Here is a 17,439-nt window from a genome sequence, read left to right as displayed (position 1 = left end):
CGGGCTTGCCACCGCAGCTGCCGGCGCTTGGTTAGGCCAGGGGGTTAGGGTTAGGGCTAGGGGGGGAAGGGTACGGACCTCCGCGGCGGGTTTAGGGTTATTTACGTCTATAGCATCCCAGGACTATTGAGTGTGTGTGTATGTTTTATGTTTCGAAAGCTATATACCCTCTACCTTGCTGTCAACTGCGGCGTGGGAGTATCGCTCACATTGTTGTATATTGTATATCACAGTGCTCATTTATTTTACATAGTAAAGATGAAGTGTCTCAGTGTGGGAGAAGGTAGTTAGTTACTGCAAATAGAACATGCGTATCTTGATTCCTTTGCTTCTTCCACATCCCAAAATCAATGACAACATAAGAGATGAAATGATGAAATCATGAATCAACTGGATCAAGAGAACGGTCCGTTTGAATTCCTTTCCCTGCTTTGTCCCTCACTATCTTACTTATCCGCGGATATAGCGATAAACGAGAAGAAAACAGGGGGGGGGGGGGGGGAGTTCTCAAAAACCACAAAAAGTAAAACAGAGGAAAACATGAATATAGCCCGGGTCCATTCCAGGCTCTCAAACAAATAGACAATCCAGCCAATTCAATCCTAAGTATATACATACCTAAACACGTCGCAGAGCTATCCCCATACACCACCCCACAAGCGCCTAGTTGTAAATGAAAAGACAGAGAAAGTACGTACTGTACAAAGGGAAAAGGCAAAAGGCAAAAAGGAATAACAGAATCCCACAATCGCAATCATCACACATGATACTGCAACATATTCTTCTTGATCTCCTCCACAATCTCCGCCGCCTCCACCGCACTCTTCGCCTCAAAGTCATATCTCTTCTGCTCACTCGCCGCGTTTCCCCTCAACACCACCACCCGGAAACTCTTCGGATGCCGCCGGCTAACCTTCGACCCCACAACGTCATTAAACGATATCGACGTCGTCTTGCTGTTCGATTCGAAGAGCGTCTTGCCCGTCTCCGCCGGCATGATATGCATGTAGTCCATGTCGAACGCGAGCACGCGCTGATTCGACGCCGTGAACGACATGGATTGCTTGCGGATGACGTTGTAGCGCCGGTAGTAGCCACCCAGGAGATCCTGGGTGTGCGCGAGCGGGTGCAGCATGCGACCGCCTCCCGTGCCACTGCCGCCCTTCTTGCCCTTCTTGGAACTGGCACTGTGAGAGGTCGTGTTTTCGACCATTAGGGGCGCGTTGGGTGAGACGCTGACTGGGGATCCGGTGATGGAGAGTGGGCCCGTGCCGAATCGGCGGCGGACAAGGTCCAGATCTGTGATACTGCCCAGGGCTTCTACGGTTCGGTCTAGTGGGGCAACGGTGTTGGAGCCCATGACTTTAAGGAGGTACTGGCCTTTGTCCAGGCCCCACTTCTTGCAGACGGAGTCTAAAATTTCGGCGATGTAGCTGTCTGTAGATGTGTTCATGGAGGTTGTTTGCGTTGCGGCTAGGTCAATGTATCTGACCTTCAATGTCTTGGTGACGCCCATTCTAGGTGTGGCGTATGACGTAGGTACAGCGGGGCGATCGGCTGGGGTGAGGGTGCTATCATTCAACGCGGATGAAAATGGCTGGCCTAGGATGGGGTTGATCCTTCCAAGCATCCTGTTTTTAGCGTTATCCTGATTGGCTTGTATTATCGGCAGAGTAATTTCCGGCTCATCGACATCATCAGCACTCGGCGTGGGATACTGTTTCTCATTCTCCGCGAATTCAGCTGCCGTCGCCTTCACAAGTGCAAATTCGTCATACGGCTTGCTCCTGGACCGTCCGCGCGCGGTAGGGGCGCGATTGTTGTTGGAAGTAAAATCAATGATGGGTCTACCTCTCGCTAGGCATGGGAAATCATAGTCAACTTCTCCGTCCTCAATCATCCGGAGATTCCACCGATTTACATTGAGCATTTCTCCTTCAAGTGGCGGCTTTCGGCGTTCTTCCATATATCTCCATAGGCCCAGCCCGATAGCTTGGGCAACGGTAACTGGACCAGGGTGATCTAAATCCTTCGATTCTCGTACAATTGGCACATCTAAAGGCTCATCTGGTTGGGAGGACGACGGAATAAAGAAATTGATGTATAGTGGAGTTGTGTTGGATCCTCTGCCTGATAGCGCAGCATATATCTCCAAAGGGTTGGCAGGCGCCTTCTTTCGTGCTCGGAGCGCTGTAGACAAAAGACTGATGGGTTCAACGGTGCTGATGGGCCGAGGCGGTGGAAGTACATTTAACTCCGGTGAAGTAGTCGTTTGTTTCTGTTTCCTGGGTGAACTACCCTGTGATTCGAGAGTCAATGGCAGTTTATCGGAGATCATTGGAGATGCCGAGTCTAACGATCCGACGCGATCCAGCAATGATCCCGATCCAGCAGTGCCCCCGAATTCAGAAGAAAGAACAGATCCTTCAGACTCGACAATTGAATCTTCATCGTGATCATTGATGGCGTCCTCGATGCTTCCTGCCTCTAGCTCATCTTCTTCATCCAGCTTTTCGCTTGGTGGCTTGTCATTTGGATTAATCACGTCCTCGTGGTTAGAAAAATGAATCTGCCGTCTCCTCACAGCGGGCCCGTATGCTTCGTTGTCTGATGACATATCGCTACTAGGGCCCGTATTTCTGCGTGCTCGAGCTTTTGCTGCTTCTACTGCACCAAGCGAACCCCTCCGGTACCGGTCATTGACGGACCTCAGTGAAGGCGATGTTACAAAAACATCAGGATTATCACGACGATCCAGGCTCCGTATTGGAGATGAACCAGCACGTGTTCGCCGGACCGGCATTTTGGTAAACTTGATTTGCTGTATAGACCTGAAAGCATAACGGTTAGCAGGATAACGATCATATGAACGAACCTGACAACGGTAACCATACCTGGGTTCTCGAACACCCTCAACCTCCTCATCACTCTCATCACTAAGATCACTACTATCATTGTCCTCAGCTTCACCCAGCCTGTGCTGCTGGTGGTGCGATCTGGAGACATCCAATCTCCTCCGTCCCTTCCTTCCTGCAGCCCGCTTGGGCTGTCGCTGCGTAATAGTGTTCACACTACCCTTCGGGCCCGTCACAATTCCACCCTCTTCATCCTCGCCATCATCCACCATCCCGAATTCAAGACCCACGGCTCCAGCAGCATCATTGTGCCCATCACTGCCACCATTTATATCGCCGAAGCCTTTATTCTGCCTTGCACTGACCTGGAAATACTCTGACGTAACGGCCGTTGCGGTGGGGATGGGAGGCGAGTAGGTGCGTTTGATATGTGAGGCATTGGCACCAGGGGCTGATGACCAGCCTGCAGCGCGGAAACTTGGAGTGTTGAGAATGGAGGAGTTGACGTTGATAAGGCGATCGCCGACGCCGTCTCTGATTGCGGAGAGGTAGGAGGTGCGGAGCTGCCAGATGGTAAAGCTAACGGCGAAGTGAGAGTTAGTTGGCCGGTATATTATAGCAATGGATAGGGTTAGTCGCGGTAACGGGACAGGTGCGCTTACTCTTCGTTTTGGAGGAGAGACATGGTTGGTACTGCTGAGGTGGCACTGATGCCGTTTGAGCAGAAGATGATAATGATGGTCTACATATACAGCTAGTATGAGAATCACTTGGGGCTATGAAAGCGAGTATGATGCAGAATGTACAAATTATTGACGTGATGGAGGGGATGCAGACCGTGGAGTGAACTTCAGGAGGGCGGATGTGCGAATTGGGGCTGGGGTTTCACGGGGGCCATATCTAGGTGGGGATGGGGAAATTGAAGGAATGTATGGCGAATTGGAAGAACGTCAGGACCAGCCCGACGAAGCGAAAGCGAATGAGGAACCTGAGAAGCTAAGTTTGCTGCAGACAATACGAACAGACGCCATCGCGAGTCGGAGGCGGAGGTTTGAAGGTCGGAGCGGGGCGATCCCGTGACTTGGGGTCGCATTACGTATCTATTACAAGGCCAAGGTATTTTTAGATAGGAGTCCTAAGCTTCCTATTACGGATTAGCGCCTGGGGTTGGCAACTACATACTACGGAGTTGTCTGTTTAAATTTTTGCTATCCATGAATTCTTTGCTTGACAATTAACATCACTTTATTTTGTAACTATGGTTGCAAGAATAGGCATGAGCTCTGTAAGTGTGTCTTCTGGTGATCTCACATTAAAAAAAAATGAAAATAAAAGTAAAATAAAAATTCCTGTGAAGAATGAGAAAGAGACTAACTATCATATCTTGAAATTAATGATAGCTTTTGAGATCTCTCCCCAAGCCGAGATCATCGCCATTCCTAAATACTAGGACCCTTCCATTCCAAATCCGCCAGCTTTCCAACGAAACAAGAGCTGCCATTGAGAAAGCAGTGGCATCTGCACCGGTTGTTTTGTTCATGAAAGGGACTCCAGAAACACCACAGTGCGGATTTTCAAGGGCGAGCATACAGATTCTTGGACTACAGGGGGTGGATCCAAGGAAGTTCACCGCATTCAATGTTTTGGAGGATGCAGAGCTGCGGCAAGGTGTGTGTCCCTCTCTCCCTGACATCTTCCTAGGCTGGAAGATGCTTGATCCAAATGAATAATTGTCAATGCAAATCGATTTAACAAAACCACCCCGTTCTATGTTTTAGGTATTAAGGAATATTCGGACTGGCCCACCATCCCACAGATGTACTTAAACAAGGAGTTTGTTGGTGGGTGTGATATCCTGATGTCCATGCATCAAAATGGAGAGTTGTCCAAACTCCTGGAGGAAAACGGGGTTCTTATCCCTGCCGAAGAAGACAATGAAGCGGATCAAAAATAAGAACCCCTAAAAAAAAAAAAAAAAAAAAAACCGATATGTTTCTATATGGAAAGGAAAGGATTCTTGATTCCAGCAGCATATTTTGTACAATATATACTTTCTTTTTCTAGTCTACTCACCTGAACGGTTCAGATTAGAGTCAACCGTGGAATATCAATTTGTATGTATGGATTAATTTTTCTTATTAAGAGTTACATGAATTTATTCCCTTTCAGAAAACACCGACCTGAAAAGCTGATCCCCTGCGCAGTCGGCAGTTCAGAGGACTATATATATATATATATGTCTATGGTATGCAGATAGATAGATGGGCAAGCAATTTGCGGCACAGGCTATGTATGGGATGGCTCGCTTCAACCATGTCAGCGCCCTTTTTAAACAGGGTTGGCCAGAGTATATATGTTATATTGACATTGTGGTTTCTTTCTTCTTTTACTACTATTGCAAAATGAATAATATGGCAAATAAGTAAGTATACATCCTCACCCTCAACCAAATAATATATATATATATATATATGTATGTATGTATGTAGCTGCATAGCATCGATAGAAGACAATCTGTTCTCAATCTGGATGAAAATTTGGATGAAAGCCCATTATTCCCATTGATCCCAATCACCGAGATCACGAAGGGGGTACACGGGGAAAGAAAGGGGAAAAGAAACAATCCAGAACAGTCAACATCAAAGGATGCAGGAGCAAAACGAAAAAAAGAAGAAAAAAAAGAAACGGGTAAAGGAGAGAATGAAGAAGAGAAGGAATGAATGAGCAATTACGATTTCCCCTTATCCCAAAACCACCGATACATACTCCTCCACTCCTCCGCCTCGTCCTCCACATACTCCCCGACCATCTCCGCCGTCGCGTTCGAATCCTCGTACACATTCTCCACCACCCTGCTCTTGGCCACCTCCACGCCATCCACTGTCTTCCCCGTAATGCCCGCATCCCGCCCACCGGCCATTCCCACCCCCTTGACAACAGATTCCTTCACATCACCCATCTTCCCTGCGGCTTTCTCCGCCAACCCGCCGACCCCTCCCCTTACCTCCTCCACAACCTCCTCTGTCCGCGCTTTCGCCCGCGCCAACAACTCCTCCGGCAACGGATACCGGCGCAGCATCACCAGCAGGAGATAATACGTACGCACCACGAGCCTGTAGACAGTGTCCTTCGCGAGCATGGCGATGCCGTGGCTGAAGAAGCCGCGGAGAACGTCCCCGCTCAGGCCTGCGTAGAGAGCAGCGAGGCCCTCGGTGCGAGCGATGGCGTAGATGGCGTGGAGGATGGTCGGGGGTGAGCGGGGAGCGGATGAAGACGTGGGCGCGGAGGTGGCGGCCTGTGCGCGCGTTTTGGCCATGGAGAACGGATAGGTGAGGGAGGAGGCGATGACCTTGCTGATGGCGGCGAAGAGGAACGTGGCTGATGCAGGTGGCCGTCTGCGCTTGTCGCGCGGGAGGAGGGAGAATTTGAAGACTTGGCTGAGGAGGAAGGTGAGGGCAGGGTTTAGAGAGAGGATGAGGGAGGCGGAGTAGCCGGCCCAGAGGCCCGCGAGGCCCTTTTGGGCGACGATGGCGGAGACGATATCTCTCGTTGAGGAGGTGGGTGATTTCTTCTCCTTCCCCACTGCTGCTGCTGTAGCTGACGCAAGGCCCTCAACCTGCTTCCTGGTCAACACCGTCGAAATCGGCATCGTCAGCAACTTGGTGAAGGCCTCCGCCACGTATCCCACAGCCAGCTCATCCAGCACCGGCAGAAAGCTACCATGCATCCGCAGCCCTCTCGCCCGCAACCGCCTCTGCCGCAAGAATGAATACGCAAGGAAAAACACAAACGAATCCACAACCGCCTTTCCAGTCGCATGCGTAAGCCCAGCGTATAACCCTCGCAGCCCACCCTCGTTCTCGTAAATCTTCCTCGCTGCGTCTATAATCCCCTTATACTCGCCTTCATCCACATCTTCATCTTCATCCTTGCTTTTCCCTTTCCCCTTTCCTTTCCCTTCCTCTTTCCGTCTCTCTTCCAACGCCCTCATACCCCTCAACTGCCTCTGCAACTGCAACCGCGTAACAATCAAACTCAACGGATACGTCGAGATTGTCGACACAGCCGCGCCTGCCGCACCAGCCACCGCCTGGCCAAGCGCTGGCAGCGCCGGGCCCCTCAGGACAGCGGATTTCCAATCCTCACTGTTCGGGCGGTAAGTAGTGGCGGCCGCTGCCGCTGCCGTATCGGGGTCGGGGTCATGGTAGATGTAGTAGAGCTGGAAGTTTTCCTATGCGGCGAAGTTTTTTTTGTTCCGGTGGAGGGATGAGTTAGACGCCCCTGAGCCATTTGATATAACATAATGATATTTTGTGGTTTTCTGGGGTATTTGAGGGAGGGAGGAGGGAAGGGAAGGGAAGGAGGGGGAGCCGTACAATTGAAACCTCGTAAGTGGGATCTTGATCATCCGGCATTTTCATTGATTGACTTGACTTATTGGTTTATTTATGTACCCTATGTAATTTTATTGTTTCTCTGCCCCCGCCGCTTTCTCCCTTTCTCCCGATTGGTAACCGTCTGAAGCGAAGGGTTCGGCCGAAACGAAATCAATTATATATATATATATATTCCCCCCCCACGGTCCCTCATGAGAGATCCAGCAGCCGGCCCCTCGCTATCTCCGTATAACCTCTGTAACCGCTTCTTCGATTTCTCCTCTCTTTGCTTGTCGGGTGGGGCCCATATGTATCAACCTAACTAACACAGTTCGATTGAAATAATGAATGCCACACTCGAGTTCGATACGGAGAGCAAGCAAAAACTGAAAGATCGGGACAATGAACCGACGGCACGAGGTGGGGATGGTGGTGAGAGAGCCAGCAGAGCGGAGCGGAGCAGAGCAGAGCAGAGTTGCTAGAAGTTGGCGCGTGGCTTGGTGGGGGGAATTGAATGGCTTCTTTGTCTTGGCAAGAGTTCAAGAACTTGTCCAACCTTGACCAGTGGATCAAATAGTTATACGATGTCTACGCTCCGAAGAGACAAAAACCTTTCCGTGGGGTGGTTGATGTCATGGAAGAGGAAATACTGAAATACTAGCAAACGGGTCTTTTCTTTTACGATCCATTTGCAGACCAAATGCTATTCCAGTGATGAGCCGCGTGTTGAAAGTGCACGATAATATGATACCAATTTTCAATTCAGTTCAATTCAGTTCAATTCCACTCAATTCAATTCCACCGCCCGTTCTCAAAGACAGACAGACAAAAGTAAATAAGACAATAATAAAATAAAAAATAATTAAAATTGTTCACATTTCCCCCGTAACCGATAATCCCAATGAATCCCAAAATTCCCTCCCACACCCATCTAGGGAAACGCGCAACTTGCAAGTCGTCGGAAACACAAACATAAATAAAAGAAAATTGAAAAGCGTCAAAACTTCAAAGTGAAAAAGTCGAGTTCGCACCCATGAACCAGCCCAGTCCAGCCCAGTCCAGTTCAGAGTCCACCCCCCGTTGTCCGTTGGTCCCACGATGATGGTAAGCATATATAACAAGAAGAATTCCTGCCCCGCCTCCATCAATCAACCCGTGAAAGACGCCCAGATTAATCAAAAACAAAGCAAAACAAACATAAAAAACACCAAAAGACTCTTTATTTTTTTCCTTTTTTTTTTTTTTTTATTTTATTTTTTTTTTTCCCTTTCTCCTTTCATCCGCCAAACCCGTAAAGCGTGCGACCCTGTCTCTTCAGCGCATACACGACATCCAGCGACGTGACGGTCTTCCGCTTCGCGTGCTCGGTGTACGTGACCGCGTCGCGAATGACGGATTCAAGGAAGGATTTCAGCACGCCGCGGGTTTCTTCGTAGATCACTGTATAATGGAACAGCGAGGTGGTTAGATAGGAGAAGAAAAAGGGTGGAAGGGGGAAAAGGGGAATAAACGCACTGGCAGAGATACGCTTGACACCGCCACGGCGGGCCAGACGACGGATGGCAGGCTTGGTGATGCCCTGGATGTTGTCGCGCAGGATCTTGCGGTGGCGTTTCGCGCCGCCCTTGCCCAGACCCTTGCCGCCTTTCCCACCTGTTGGGTTTGTGAATTGTGTTAGTGATGTGGTAGTGATGTGGGCTAGTGGTGCAACTTGTTCAATCAATGTCGGGTGTCGGAGTAGCATCATCGCCATTTTCGTTCTCGACGACGAGGGAGGGGGGAATTTGCCTCAAGCCATCACCACCACCAAGGCAGGTGTGGATCTAGGACCTGGCGGACGATGATTGATTTGATGCTTTGGCTTCATCCCGCCCCGCCATTTCACTGGCGTGAATAAAAATAGATGTTGATGGTAACAACCATGGCATATGAGTTGCGAGGATCATTGGATGTTGAAGTTGTAAGTTGTATTGGGTGTCCTTGTTCCTTGTCCTGCATGGGCGCCAAGACAGGACGGGCCAGATCCCCCTCCGCCAAGGTGTCAAGTCGACCGACGACGACGATACGAGGATGCGGACCAGGTTCAACCATCAGAGAAAAAGAAAATCACTTACGTCCAGTCATGATGTATCTACTTAAAAGAGGACGAAAAGAAAATCTTTCTTTAGAAAATAAAAAACTAAAAAAAAAAAAAAAGAAAAAGTGGAACCGTGGCGAAAATACGCGTCTCTTTTGTATGCAGGTAACGGTGCAAAGAGTAAAAGTAGAAGCGAAGCGAGTAATAAAAGGGGGGGAAAGAGAACTTCAAAAAACCCGCAGTGTGGGGTTGGGGGATGAGGGAGGTTTAAATAGTTTTCCACGCAAGAAAACCAAAAAAAAAATCAACCGATTAAAATGAGGAAAGGGAAAAGCAAAAAAAGGAAACAGGGACAATGACTAAGCCAGCCTCGGGTTGTTACCGACTAAGCAATGGGGTCAAGGTTGTTGCGAGTTCTCCCCAGCAAAATCGGCGCAGTGGACAGGTCGTTATGGCAGGCTGCTTTCCGGTGTGGTTTCGGGTGGGAAACCTTGCAGCAAACCACAGATTATGGACGGCGTTTTCAGCCCAGATTCTGCCGCGGGGGGTCTTGGCATGCACTCACCGACTTCCAGGCTTGGCGCGGGACTGGAACATAGTACTTACTTACTGCTGTGGCTTAAGAGCAGGAGTAAGAGGAGAATTACTATTATGTGAAGAAAGAAAGAGAGAGAGAGAAAACCCCTCCGAAAGAATCTGTAGTTGGTTTATTTTCAACATTTGAGAACATACGCCAACAAAATCCCATACCCATCATCTATCCTACTAGTATGATCGATTGGAGCGGAGATGATAGAGAAGACGAAAGAAAGCCACTTTGGAGAGGAACGACCTACTTCTTTTTTATCTTCTTTCTCTTCTTTTTCTTGTTTTTCTTTCAATTTTTTTCTTTTTTTTTTTTCAAAAAAATTCAATGATCAATGCGGATGTAGATTATGAAAAAAAAAAATGAAATGAAACATGAATACCGCCATCGCTGAACAGATTAATTGGGGCAAGGACATGAGAGAGACAGCTAGAAGGAAAACACGAAATCCACTTTTGGCCCGTTCCAATGACGCCTGACATGAAAAAGCACCCAACGAGGAGGAAGGGAAAAAACAACGAAGAAAACGCCCAATAAAATGCAGCCACAGCTCACTACCACGACAAAATTAGCGCCTGCCTGCATGTTAGGTTACAGTAGGGACAAATATGGAGGACAACCCCCTCCCCGAAAAAGCAGAATATGAAAAGCGAGGAAACGAAAAGCAGATAAATAAACAAATAGACCAACAAAAAGACTCACAAAATATTAGCACTTCGTCCCTACCCAAGTGAAACGTTGAGAACAGAAAGAGAGTTCGAAAATCATGCTTGATATCTCGGACGTCGAGAGCATGAAGAAAAAAAAAAAAAAAAAAAAAAAAAAATTCCAACATGACGCAAAAATTCAATGTGGAAAAAGTACCTCCAGAAACTCATGATCATTCACAGAAAAGAGAATACCCCCCCTTATCCGCATTTCATCATCGTTGCGGCTCGTATTAGCAGAACAAGGACTGTGAGAGATACATAAAAAAGACGCAAAACAGGAAAGGAAATGAAATCGAGAAGGCTATGATGAAACCATGAAAAACGTCAGCAAAATCACAAAACACAGGTCCTCTCCATATGTTCAGCGGCAAGACGTCGAATTTCCAAACGGTGTTAGAAACGTACCGAAGGGCCTGCTAATTCATGACAAAATAGCGCGGAAAGTTTCATAATTCGTTATGAGGGGGGGGGGGGGGAACAGAGAAGCGGCCAATTCCGTTACGTTACGTTACGTTTCGTTTCGTTTTCTGCTGTCTGATCCAATCCGGTCTAACTGGTCGTGACTCAAGATGGCGTCCAAGAAAAAGGTAAAGTAATTACCCCATTCTTCGTCACTATATGGGTGGCGTATAGCGGACCGGGGTTGATGTTGGGTCTATCCTCGAATAAAAGTTGGCGCAGGAGACCCAGATAGTGTCATCTGCATCAACTGGTGATATGGAAGGGTTAAGAATCCAGGAGGCGGGCTAGAAGGAGAAGAGCCTCGTTCTGTGGTTCCCCGGGATCGACTGGGTGATATATATCTTGGCGATCGTTGATAATCATTGTTTGGCTTCTCTGAGGATGCGTTCCGGGATGATACCGATGCTGGCGGTAGCGAAGATACTAAATCGCTCTTTGCACCGGAATGGGTATGAATTGTTGTCGCTCCGCCGTCTTGAGGGGCGTTGGCATGTGGTTTTCGCGAGAAATGTTTAGACGATTGTGAACCTGTTTTGGAGGATCCATACTTTTTGTTTTAGAGCGGTCAGTTTCAAAGTTTCCTAATCCATGGATGGTATTCTACGTGAGCTCTGGGAAACCTACGAAGCAGTACTTATCCACGAGCTCCTTGTACATAGGCGACTGATGGTAGGGCTGTCCCGAAGCAAGGTCGGAATGCCTCATCAGGCCGTGCGAGGATGTACGTGGTTGAGAAACTCCTGGAGGGGCTGCCGCGGAAGGCTCGAAGGGCTCACTCCTCACCGGCTTATCTTCAGTAATTGAGGCGGATAGATTTCTAGATATGGAGTTGGCGGGAAACGTTGTCATATCACGACGCATCTGACCAGCGCTTCCGGGCTGCATTGCGGCTGACAACGATGCTCCAAAATCGTAGCGGTGTCCAAACGTCTGAGGGGCAGTTGCGTTTCTTCGGAAAGGAGGTGGATCGGGGAAATCATCATCCTTCCGAGAAGAAGACAAGTTCACTGAAGAAATGTTGTGCTGCTGGCGATTTGGTCCTGAAGACGAAGTGGGAGGCTTGGACCTAGAGTCTGCAGGGAAAGGTGGCACGGATTTTGACCGCGTGATGGCTGGGCACGTGGGCTTACTCCGTGGAATAGCACCCGTTGGTCGAGAAGTGGAGGATCCTCTCCCGGGCTTGGACTCGTTTTGCACCTTGGGCTTTTTCATGAAGTCGATATGGTAATTCATCAGATTATTGTTGTCCCAGAACTCAAGGCCATTGACATTATAACGTATGCAGATAAACATCCGTTTGGATTCAAGATTCCCCACATCCCCCAAGTGGATAGTGAAGTTGAATGTGTCGTATTCGTCATTTGCTCGTTTACGACGAACATCATTGTTATACTCCGCAACAACTTCAGACGTTGTTTTCCAGTAGTCTAAGGTGAATCGTGCCACAACATGCTTCTGGAAGGAAATGTTGGCAACGGCAACGACGCCAACCAGATTCTTGTAATCGGAAGATAAGAATATCCGCTCCAATCGGACGGGCATTGTCTTTCTCTGTCTCGGGTCATCTGGGAAATTAGCTATCCTAGCCTCCCACTCAATGAGTTTTGATTGGCGTGGTCCATCATGATCCATAAATGGGAATTCACTATCACCATCGTAGTTCTCCACGGGGGAGGAACCTGCGCTCACGGCGAGGGGCTTGTCAAGCTGTAGGAAATGACGGATATGTTCCAACTGAGAGTCGAAATGGACTGCCTTTGAAAATACCGGTGTGCCTGGGGCACTACAGGGTCTTCTCTTCGGTCGAAGAGCAGGCCTTACCAGTTCCCCGGACTTCTTTCGCACCATAGACGGCTTCGTATTGAGATCCATTTCATCCTCGCCCCGGTCACTATCCTCAGGGGTATGGGTCACTACTTCCGAGGAATTGGGATGGGGCACACCTAATTCGTCTTTCTGCAAGCGAGATTGCGTCTCCGTAGCTAACGCTTTTGATAGATCCAATGGTGATGGAGTGTGTTTTGAAGTTAAAGTAGCATTGGAGCCAAGTCCTTTTCTGGAAGGGCCTTGACCTTGAATGGAGTTCTGATCAAGCGACATTATTGCTGCCTTGAGATCCTCCGGGCTATTTCTCTTTGGCCCTTCTGTAGCTCTCCCTTCATCATCACTGGAATTTGATTTGGAGTCGGGGGGTGAGATCATAGCCCCTGTCAGGATCATCGCACCTGATGGAGATTTCCATGATGCTGCAGCGGGGGTGGTATTCGACGACGAACTACTCCTCCTGTGCGAGTTTGGGTCTATGCTTAATTGCCCCAGGTTCGACGTTTGTTGGGGATTGGATGTGCTTCGTCGATGACGATAGATGTAGGAGCTCGACTTTTGCAACGGTGGACCGCAGGAATGTCCCGCAAGACTCACAGATGGCTCAGATTTGTGTCGCCCATGACAGACATTGGGTGGTGAAGAGCCAGCGGAAGCCGGCTGAGGACGTATTCGCGAATTGAACAAGGGAGATGGTGCAATGTAGGGCATCCGGCCGACTCGTTATATCACAAGTTGGCACTGAAGCAACACTATCTCAATGGAGACATCCACTGCTTGCTTGGTGCTGAGAGCGGTTTTTGACTTGAGACGCAGGCTTTGTGTTATAGGGTGTAAGTAGAAAACAAAGCTCAGACGATCTGGGGTGCTAGGTCAGCTGGTGCACGGAGGAAATCAGAGCAATATAAATCGATTGGATGAGAGGGCACGGACTAAAACAGATACCAACAGTGGCAAAATCAGAAGAGGATCTATGATGCCCAGTCAAGAGGTAGGTGGATAGAGCATCTATATCAGGGAAAGACAATGAGACAAAATTAAACCTTCATGGTGGGGGTTGTGAATGCGAGAGAGATAAGTATATCCTTCCAGCAGGGAAAGGAGCACGACAAAATAAAAGGGAAGAGAGATTCCCGTTCCGCTAAATATGGACTGGCGGAGGATGTGAAGGTTCCTGGGGATAACCTCCTCCGAGGGACTGCACGAGTTTGCCATGCTCCATGGGCTTGGTTGTTGCAGGGAGAGGCAGGGATATGACGCCAACTCTCGGAGAAGCCAAGCCAGAGGAAGCGTTTATTCCAGGCAATCGAGCAATCTAGAGCTTCTGATATGGGGAGAAGATTGCTCTCTGCTGCAGCACTGAGCGGGAATATGCTTAAACGAGGGGTTATCAAGCAAGAGCACAAAAAACGACGGGGTCTCAACCAGCATGAAAGGATGGGCTGAACCAAAGTGGATATATCAAAAGAATGAAAAGAGGTGGAATTACCTTGTGGATTCCCAAGCTACCCAGCTCTATGCAAATACGATAGACTGGAGGAGATGGCAGAGGAAACGGAGGGGCAGAAGAGTAGACAGAACGAGAAATGAGAGAAATTATAAAGAAGTAAGCAAGGAAACGAGAAAACAAGAAACTTGACAGACAAAAAGGAATAAAGCAAACAGAACACCAACTCAAGGCGATGATAACGGGCTTTGGGGATGAGCAATTGAAGGAGAGAAGAGAGGAGGAAGATGAGGATGAAGATGAGGATGAAGATGAGGATGAAGATGAGGATGAAGATGAAGCCGCAGACGAGGACGAGGAGGGGGAGGGGGGAATGGCAAGGAGGAATAAGAGAGAGAGAAAAGGCTGCTGCCGCTGCTGCTGCTGCTGCTGCTGCTGCTGCCGCATGCCGGCCCACCAAGCTCTGGCCGCGGGCAGGGAAGGGCAGGGAAGCTGGCCTGGTGGTGGTGGTGGCGGACTGGGCGGAACAGCAAGGAGCGAGCGGGTTTCGGTCCAGCCCTCGCTAGCCACCGCTTCCTCCACGGATAGAGTTCACGCAGAGGACAGAGAGGATGAAGGACGAGGACGGCGGCGGCTTGCTGCTTGTACCGGTACATGGGACGAAGCAGCGCGGGACGGAGGCTGTAGCTACGGTCATCGCATTGTCTGATTCTGCCTGTGCATGAAATATTCGACAATCCCCGACGTCTACGAGAAAGCTATCGCCGTATCATTCATTCCTGATTTATCACGTTGCGGATTTCTAGAAAAGTCTTTCCCCCCCAGCTAGCCTTTTGACAGGGCTGCAACCTTTTGCGTTGCTAACCTACCAAAAATGAGATATATCCATCCTTTACCTGATATTTTGAAAACAAAACCTCTCTTATATTGGATAATCAACCTTTAGTCACGATATATGTACGATGTAGCAATAGCAATGAATTCGTCCAATCCCCCAAAACCATCCCTCAGCGCCTGCATGCATCTTATCATGCTTCTCTGCATGAGTGGATCACCCACAACCATGCACGAATGGCGAAATGCAAGGAGCCCTTGCAAAAATAAGAAAAAAAGAAAAAAAATCCGTTCCAGCACCCACCCGCACACACCCCTCCAGGGAAACGAACGCCGCCAAGGCCATTATCTTTTTATTCCTGGGAGATTCTGGACCTGAGGCCTGTCCTGAGATAGAACTGAGGAAGATTCAAGACACGCACAGCGAGCCCCACAGCGGGCAGAGCATGGGAAGGGGAGGGGGCAGGGGAGAGGGGCCCCCAGAGGGCAGAGAGAGGAATCAGCGATGAAAAATATTAATAGCAATAGTCGATAAAATGTGGATCCCATTCGAGGGAGGCTTTCTCCATCGCAGCTTATCCCTAGTTTCAACAGGTTTTGTTGAGGGTTTAACTTAGTTCTAACTTCCAGTACAGTACCTATACCTGTCCCCTGTCCTTCCTTGGGGAAGACTTCTGGTTAAAACGATGATACTACTACCTGCACAGCCCAGAAGCAACATTGGTAATCAGAAAAGTAAGAATAACTCAAAGAAAAATTTTCTGTAGTGTCGTTAGTCGAGGGGCAAAAAAAAAAAAAAAAAAAAAAAAAAAAACAAATCACACACACACACACAAAAAGTTCCAAAGACCATCGGCTGTTCAGCGATAACGGGCCGATAAGAAAGGGCGAAGGCCAAGCTACGGGCGAATCAAAACTCAGCGGGCCCTCACGATGAAACTCGACGAAGCAAAAAACAAACAGGTTGGGCAAAGCTCCAAGGAACTTGGGGAGCTGGGATGATAAGAAGCGTCCTCCGTAGTTCTGGAGCAGATTCCTATCGTGACCATAGGCCGAGATTGCAACATCCTGGGAAAAACTATATCTCCTCGTAACTCCGTAGTTAACGAATAAATCATCTACTCCCCGTACTGTGGAAATTGTCACTGGTCAGCCAAACAACAATCGTTAAGAAGGTCGGATTAGTTTAGATGTCGTCTATGAAAGCTCTAGTTTTTGTTTTTGTTTTTGTGTCCTTGTGTGTATTTTCTTTTTTTCTGCGCTTGTCTTATCTTCGCCACTCAACGGAAAAAAGAAAAGAGGGCCAAAACGAGGAAAAAGCAAAAAGCAAAAGCAAAAACAGAAAAGAAAAAGAAAAATCTCCTTCATTGTCATCATTTCTCTTGATTGTCGATCCCGTCAGATGAAAGAATTCTTCTCTGCGGATCGAGTAAAGAATGACAAGAATGGCAAAAATAATGCCGGGTCCATAATGATTAATTAAAAGTCAGTGTCCTTTACAGTCATCGTGCTTTATTCTCTCTCTCTCAGCGATTTATTTCTCCGTCACAGCTGCAGGAATGGAAACCTGGTTTTTGGAACTCTGTCCGCATCATGTACAGTACACAGGACACTCAGCCTATTGAATTAGGTACCAGTAACTCGTGTTGAGAAAGGAACCTCCCAGGATTCAAGGCACAGACGTTTTTTTACACTATATGTTTTCCTTGCAAAAGAAAAAGAAGAAACATCTCCCTTTCAATTCTCCAGTCTAACCATCATTCCACCTTATTCAGCTCCGTTTTGTATGTGCTATTCTTCATCAGAGAGGCAGACCCAGCAACCTGTGTGTGTCTTATGTACTGTATGTATGTACGTCGGCCTATCTCTTAGCGACAAGCAGCTAAAAACCAAAACCCACCAAACAGGCCCCACCTGAACCCGTTCTGGCCCAGCAACATCATCGCCTTCTTATGGGTGATCCTGATTACTAGCATTCATTGCCACGGACTCTCCCACCAGGGATAGCAAACTCTGCTCCACCATGTCGACGCAAGATGCTGGTCTGATCGCCGGGGTGGTTATTAGGGCCCAGGCATGCCAGGTCCCCAGCAGAGGCTGGAAGGGGGACGGAACCTGATGGATGCGAATGAGGTGATTGTTTTTGGGACAATTGGGGTGACAAGGTTTCTCTGATGCTTTCTTAAAAGCTATGCTCTTTTTGCTGCTGGAGGGGAGAATTGTGCTCATCCTTTGCTGACAAGTTGATTTTAGGAATTTTTTTTTTTT

At 48.4% G+C, this 17,439-nt stretch overlaps 5 protein-coding genes across 5 annotated transcripts; 1 reads left to right on the top strand and 4 right to left on the bottom strand.

The window, feature by feature from the left end:
• Positions 1–757: 757 nt before the first annotated feature.
• On the bottom strand, positions 758–3,540 carry HCAG_03888 (conserved hypothetical protein; the record flags this gene model as incomplete). Its single annotated transcript, XM_001541740.1, has 3 exons — positions 758–2,639; positions 2,895–3,434; positions 3,518–3,540. The coding sequence occupies 3 exons, from the start codon at positions 3,538–3,540 to the stop codon at positions 758–760; spliced, it is 2,445 nt and encodes an 814-aa protein (XP_001541790.1).
• A 573-nt stretch (positions 3,541–4,113) lies between these two features.
• On the top strand, positions 4,114–4,809 carry HCAG_03887 (monothiol glutaredoxin-5, mitochondrial precursor; the record flags this gene model as incomplete). Its single annotated transcript, XM_001541739.1, has 3 exons — positions 4,114–4,140; positions 4,256–4,523; positions 4,634–4,809. 3 exons carry the CDS (start codon positions 4,114–4,116, stop codon positions 4,807–4,809), a joined length of 471 nt encoding a protein of 156 aa, XP_001541789.1.
• Positions 4,810–5,583: 774 nt separating this feature from the next.
• On the bottom strand, positions 5,584–7,270 carry HCAG_03886 (predicted protein; the record flags this gene model as incomplete). Its single annotated transcript, XM_001541738.1, has 2 exons — positions 5,584–7,086; positions 7,232–7,270. 2 exons carry the CDS (start codon positions 7,268–7,270, stop codon positions 5,584–5,586), a joined length of 1,542 nt encoding a protein of 513 aa, XP_001541788.1.
• A 1,237-nt stretch (positions 7,271–8,507) lies between these two features.
• On the bottom strand, positions 8,508–9,355 carry HCAG_03885 (histone H4.2; the record flags this gene model as incomplete). The annotated part of the gene is made up of 3 exons (XM_001541737.1): positions 8,508–8,671; positions 8,747–8,884; positions 9,346–9,355. 3 exons carry the CDS (start codon positions 9,353–9,355, stop codon positions 8,508–8,510), a joined length of 312 nt encoding a protein of 103 aa, XP_001541787.1.
• A 2,134-nt stretch (positions 9,356–11,489) lies between these two features.
• Positions 11,490–13,513, bottom strand: HCAG_03884 (predicted protein; the record flags this gene model as incomplete). The annotated part of the gene is made up of 3 exons (XM_001541736.1): positions 11,490–11,594; positions 11,691–13,233; positions 13,488–13,513. The coding sequence occupies 3 exons, from the start codon at positions 13,511–13,513 to the stop codon at positions 11,490–11,492; spliced, it is 1,674 nt and encodes a 557-aa protein (XP_001541786.1).
• Between the last annotated feature and the right edge of the window lie 3,926 nt (positions 13,514–17,439).

This window comes from Histoplasma capsulatum, genomic scaffold (assembly GCF_000149585.1).
Source record: "Histoplasma capsulatum NAm1 scaffold_3 genomic scaffold, whole genome shotgun sequence".
NCBI lineage: Eukaryota > Fungi > Ascomycota > Eurotiomycetes > Onygenales > Ajellomycetaceae > Histoplasma > Histoplasma mississippiense.
The sequence above is the reverse complement of the archived record's forward strand: the minus strand, read 5'-3'. Positions and strand labels throughout refer to the sequence as shown.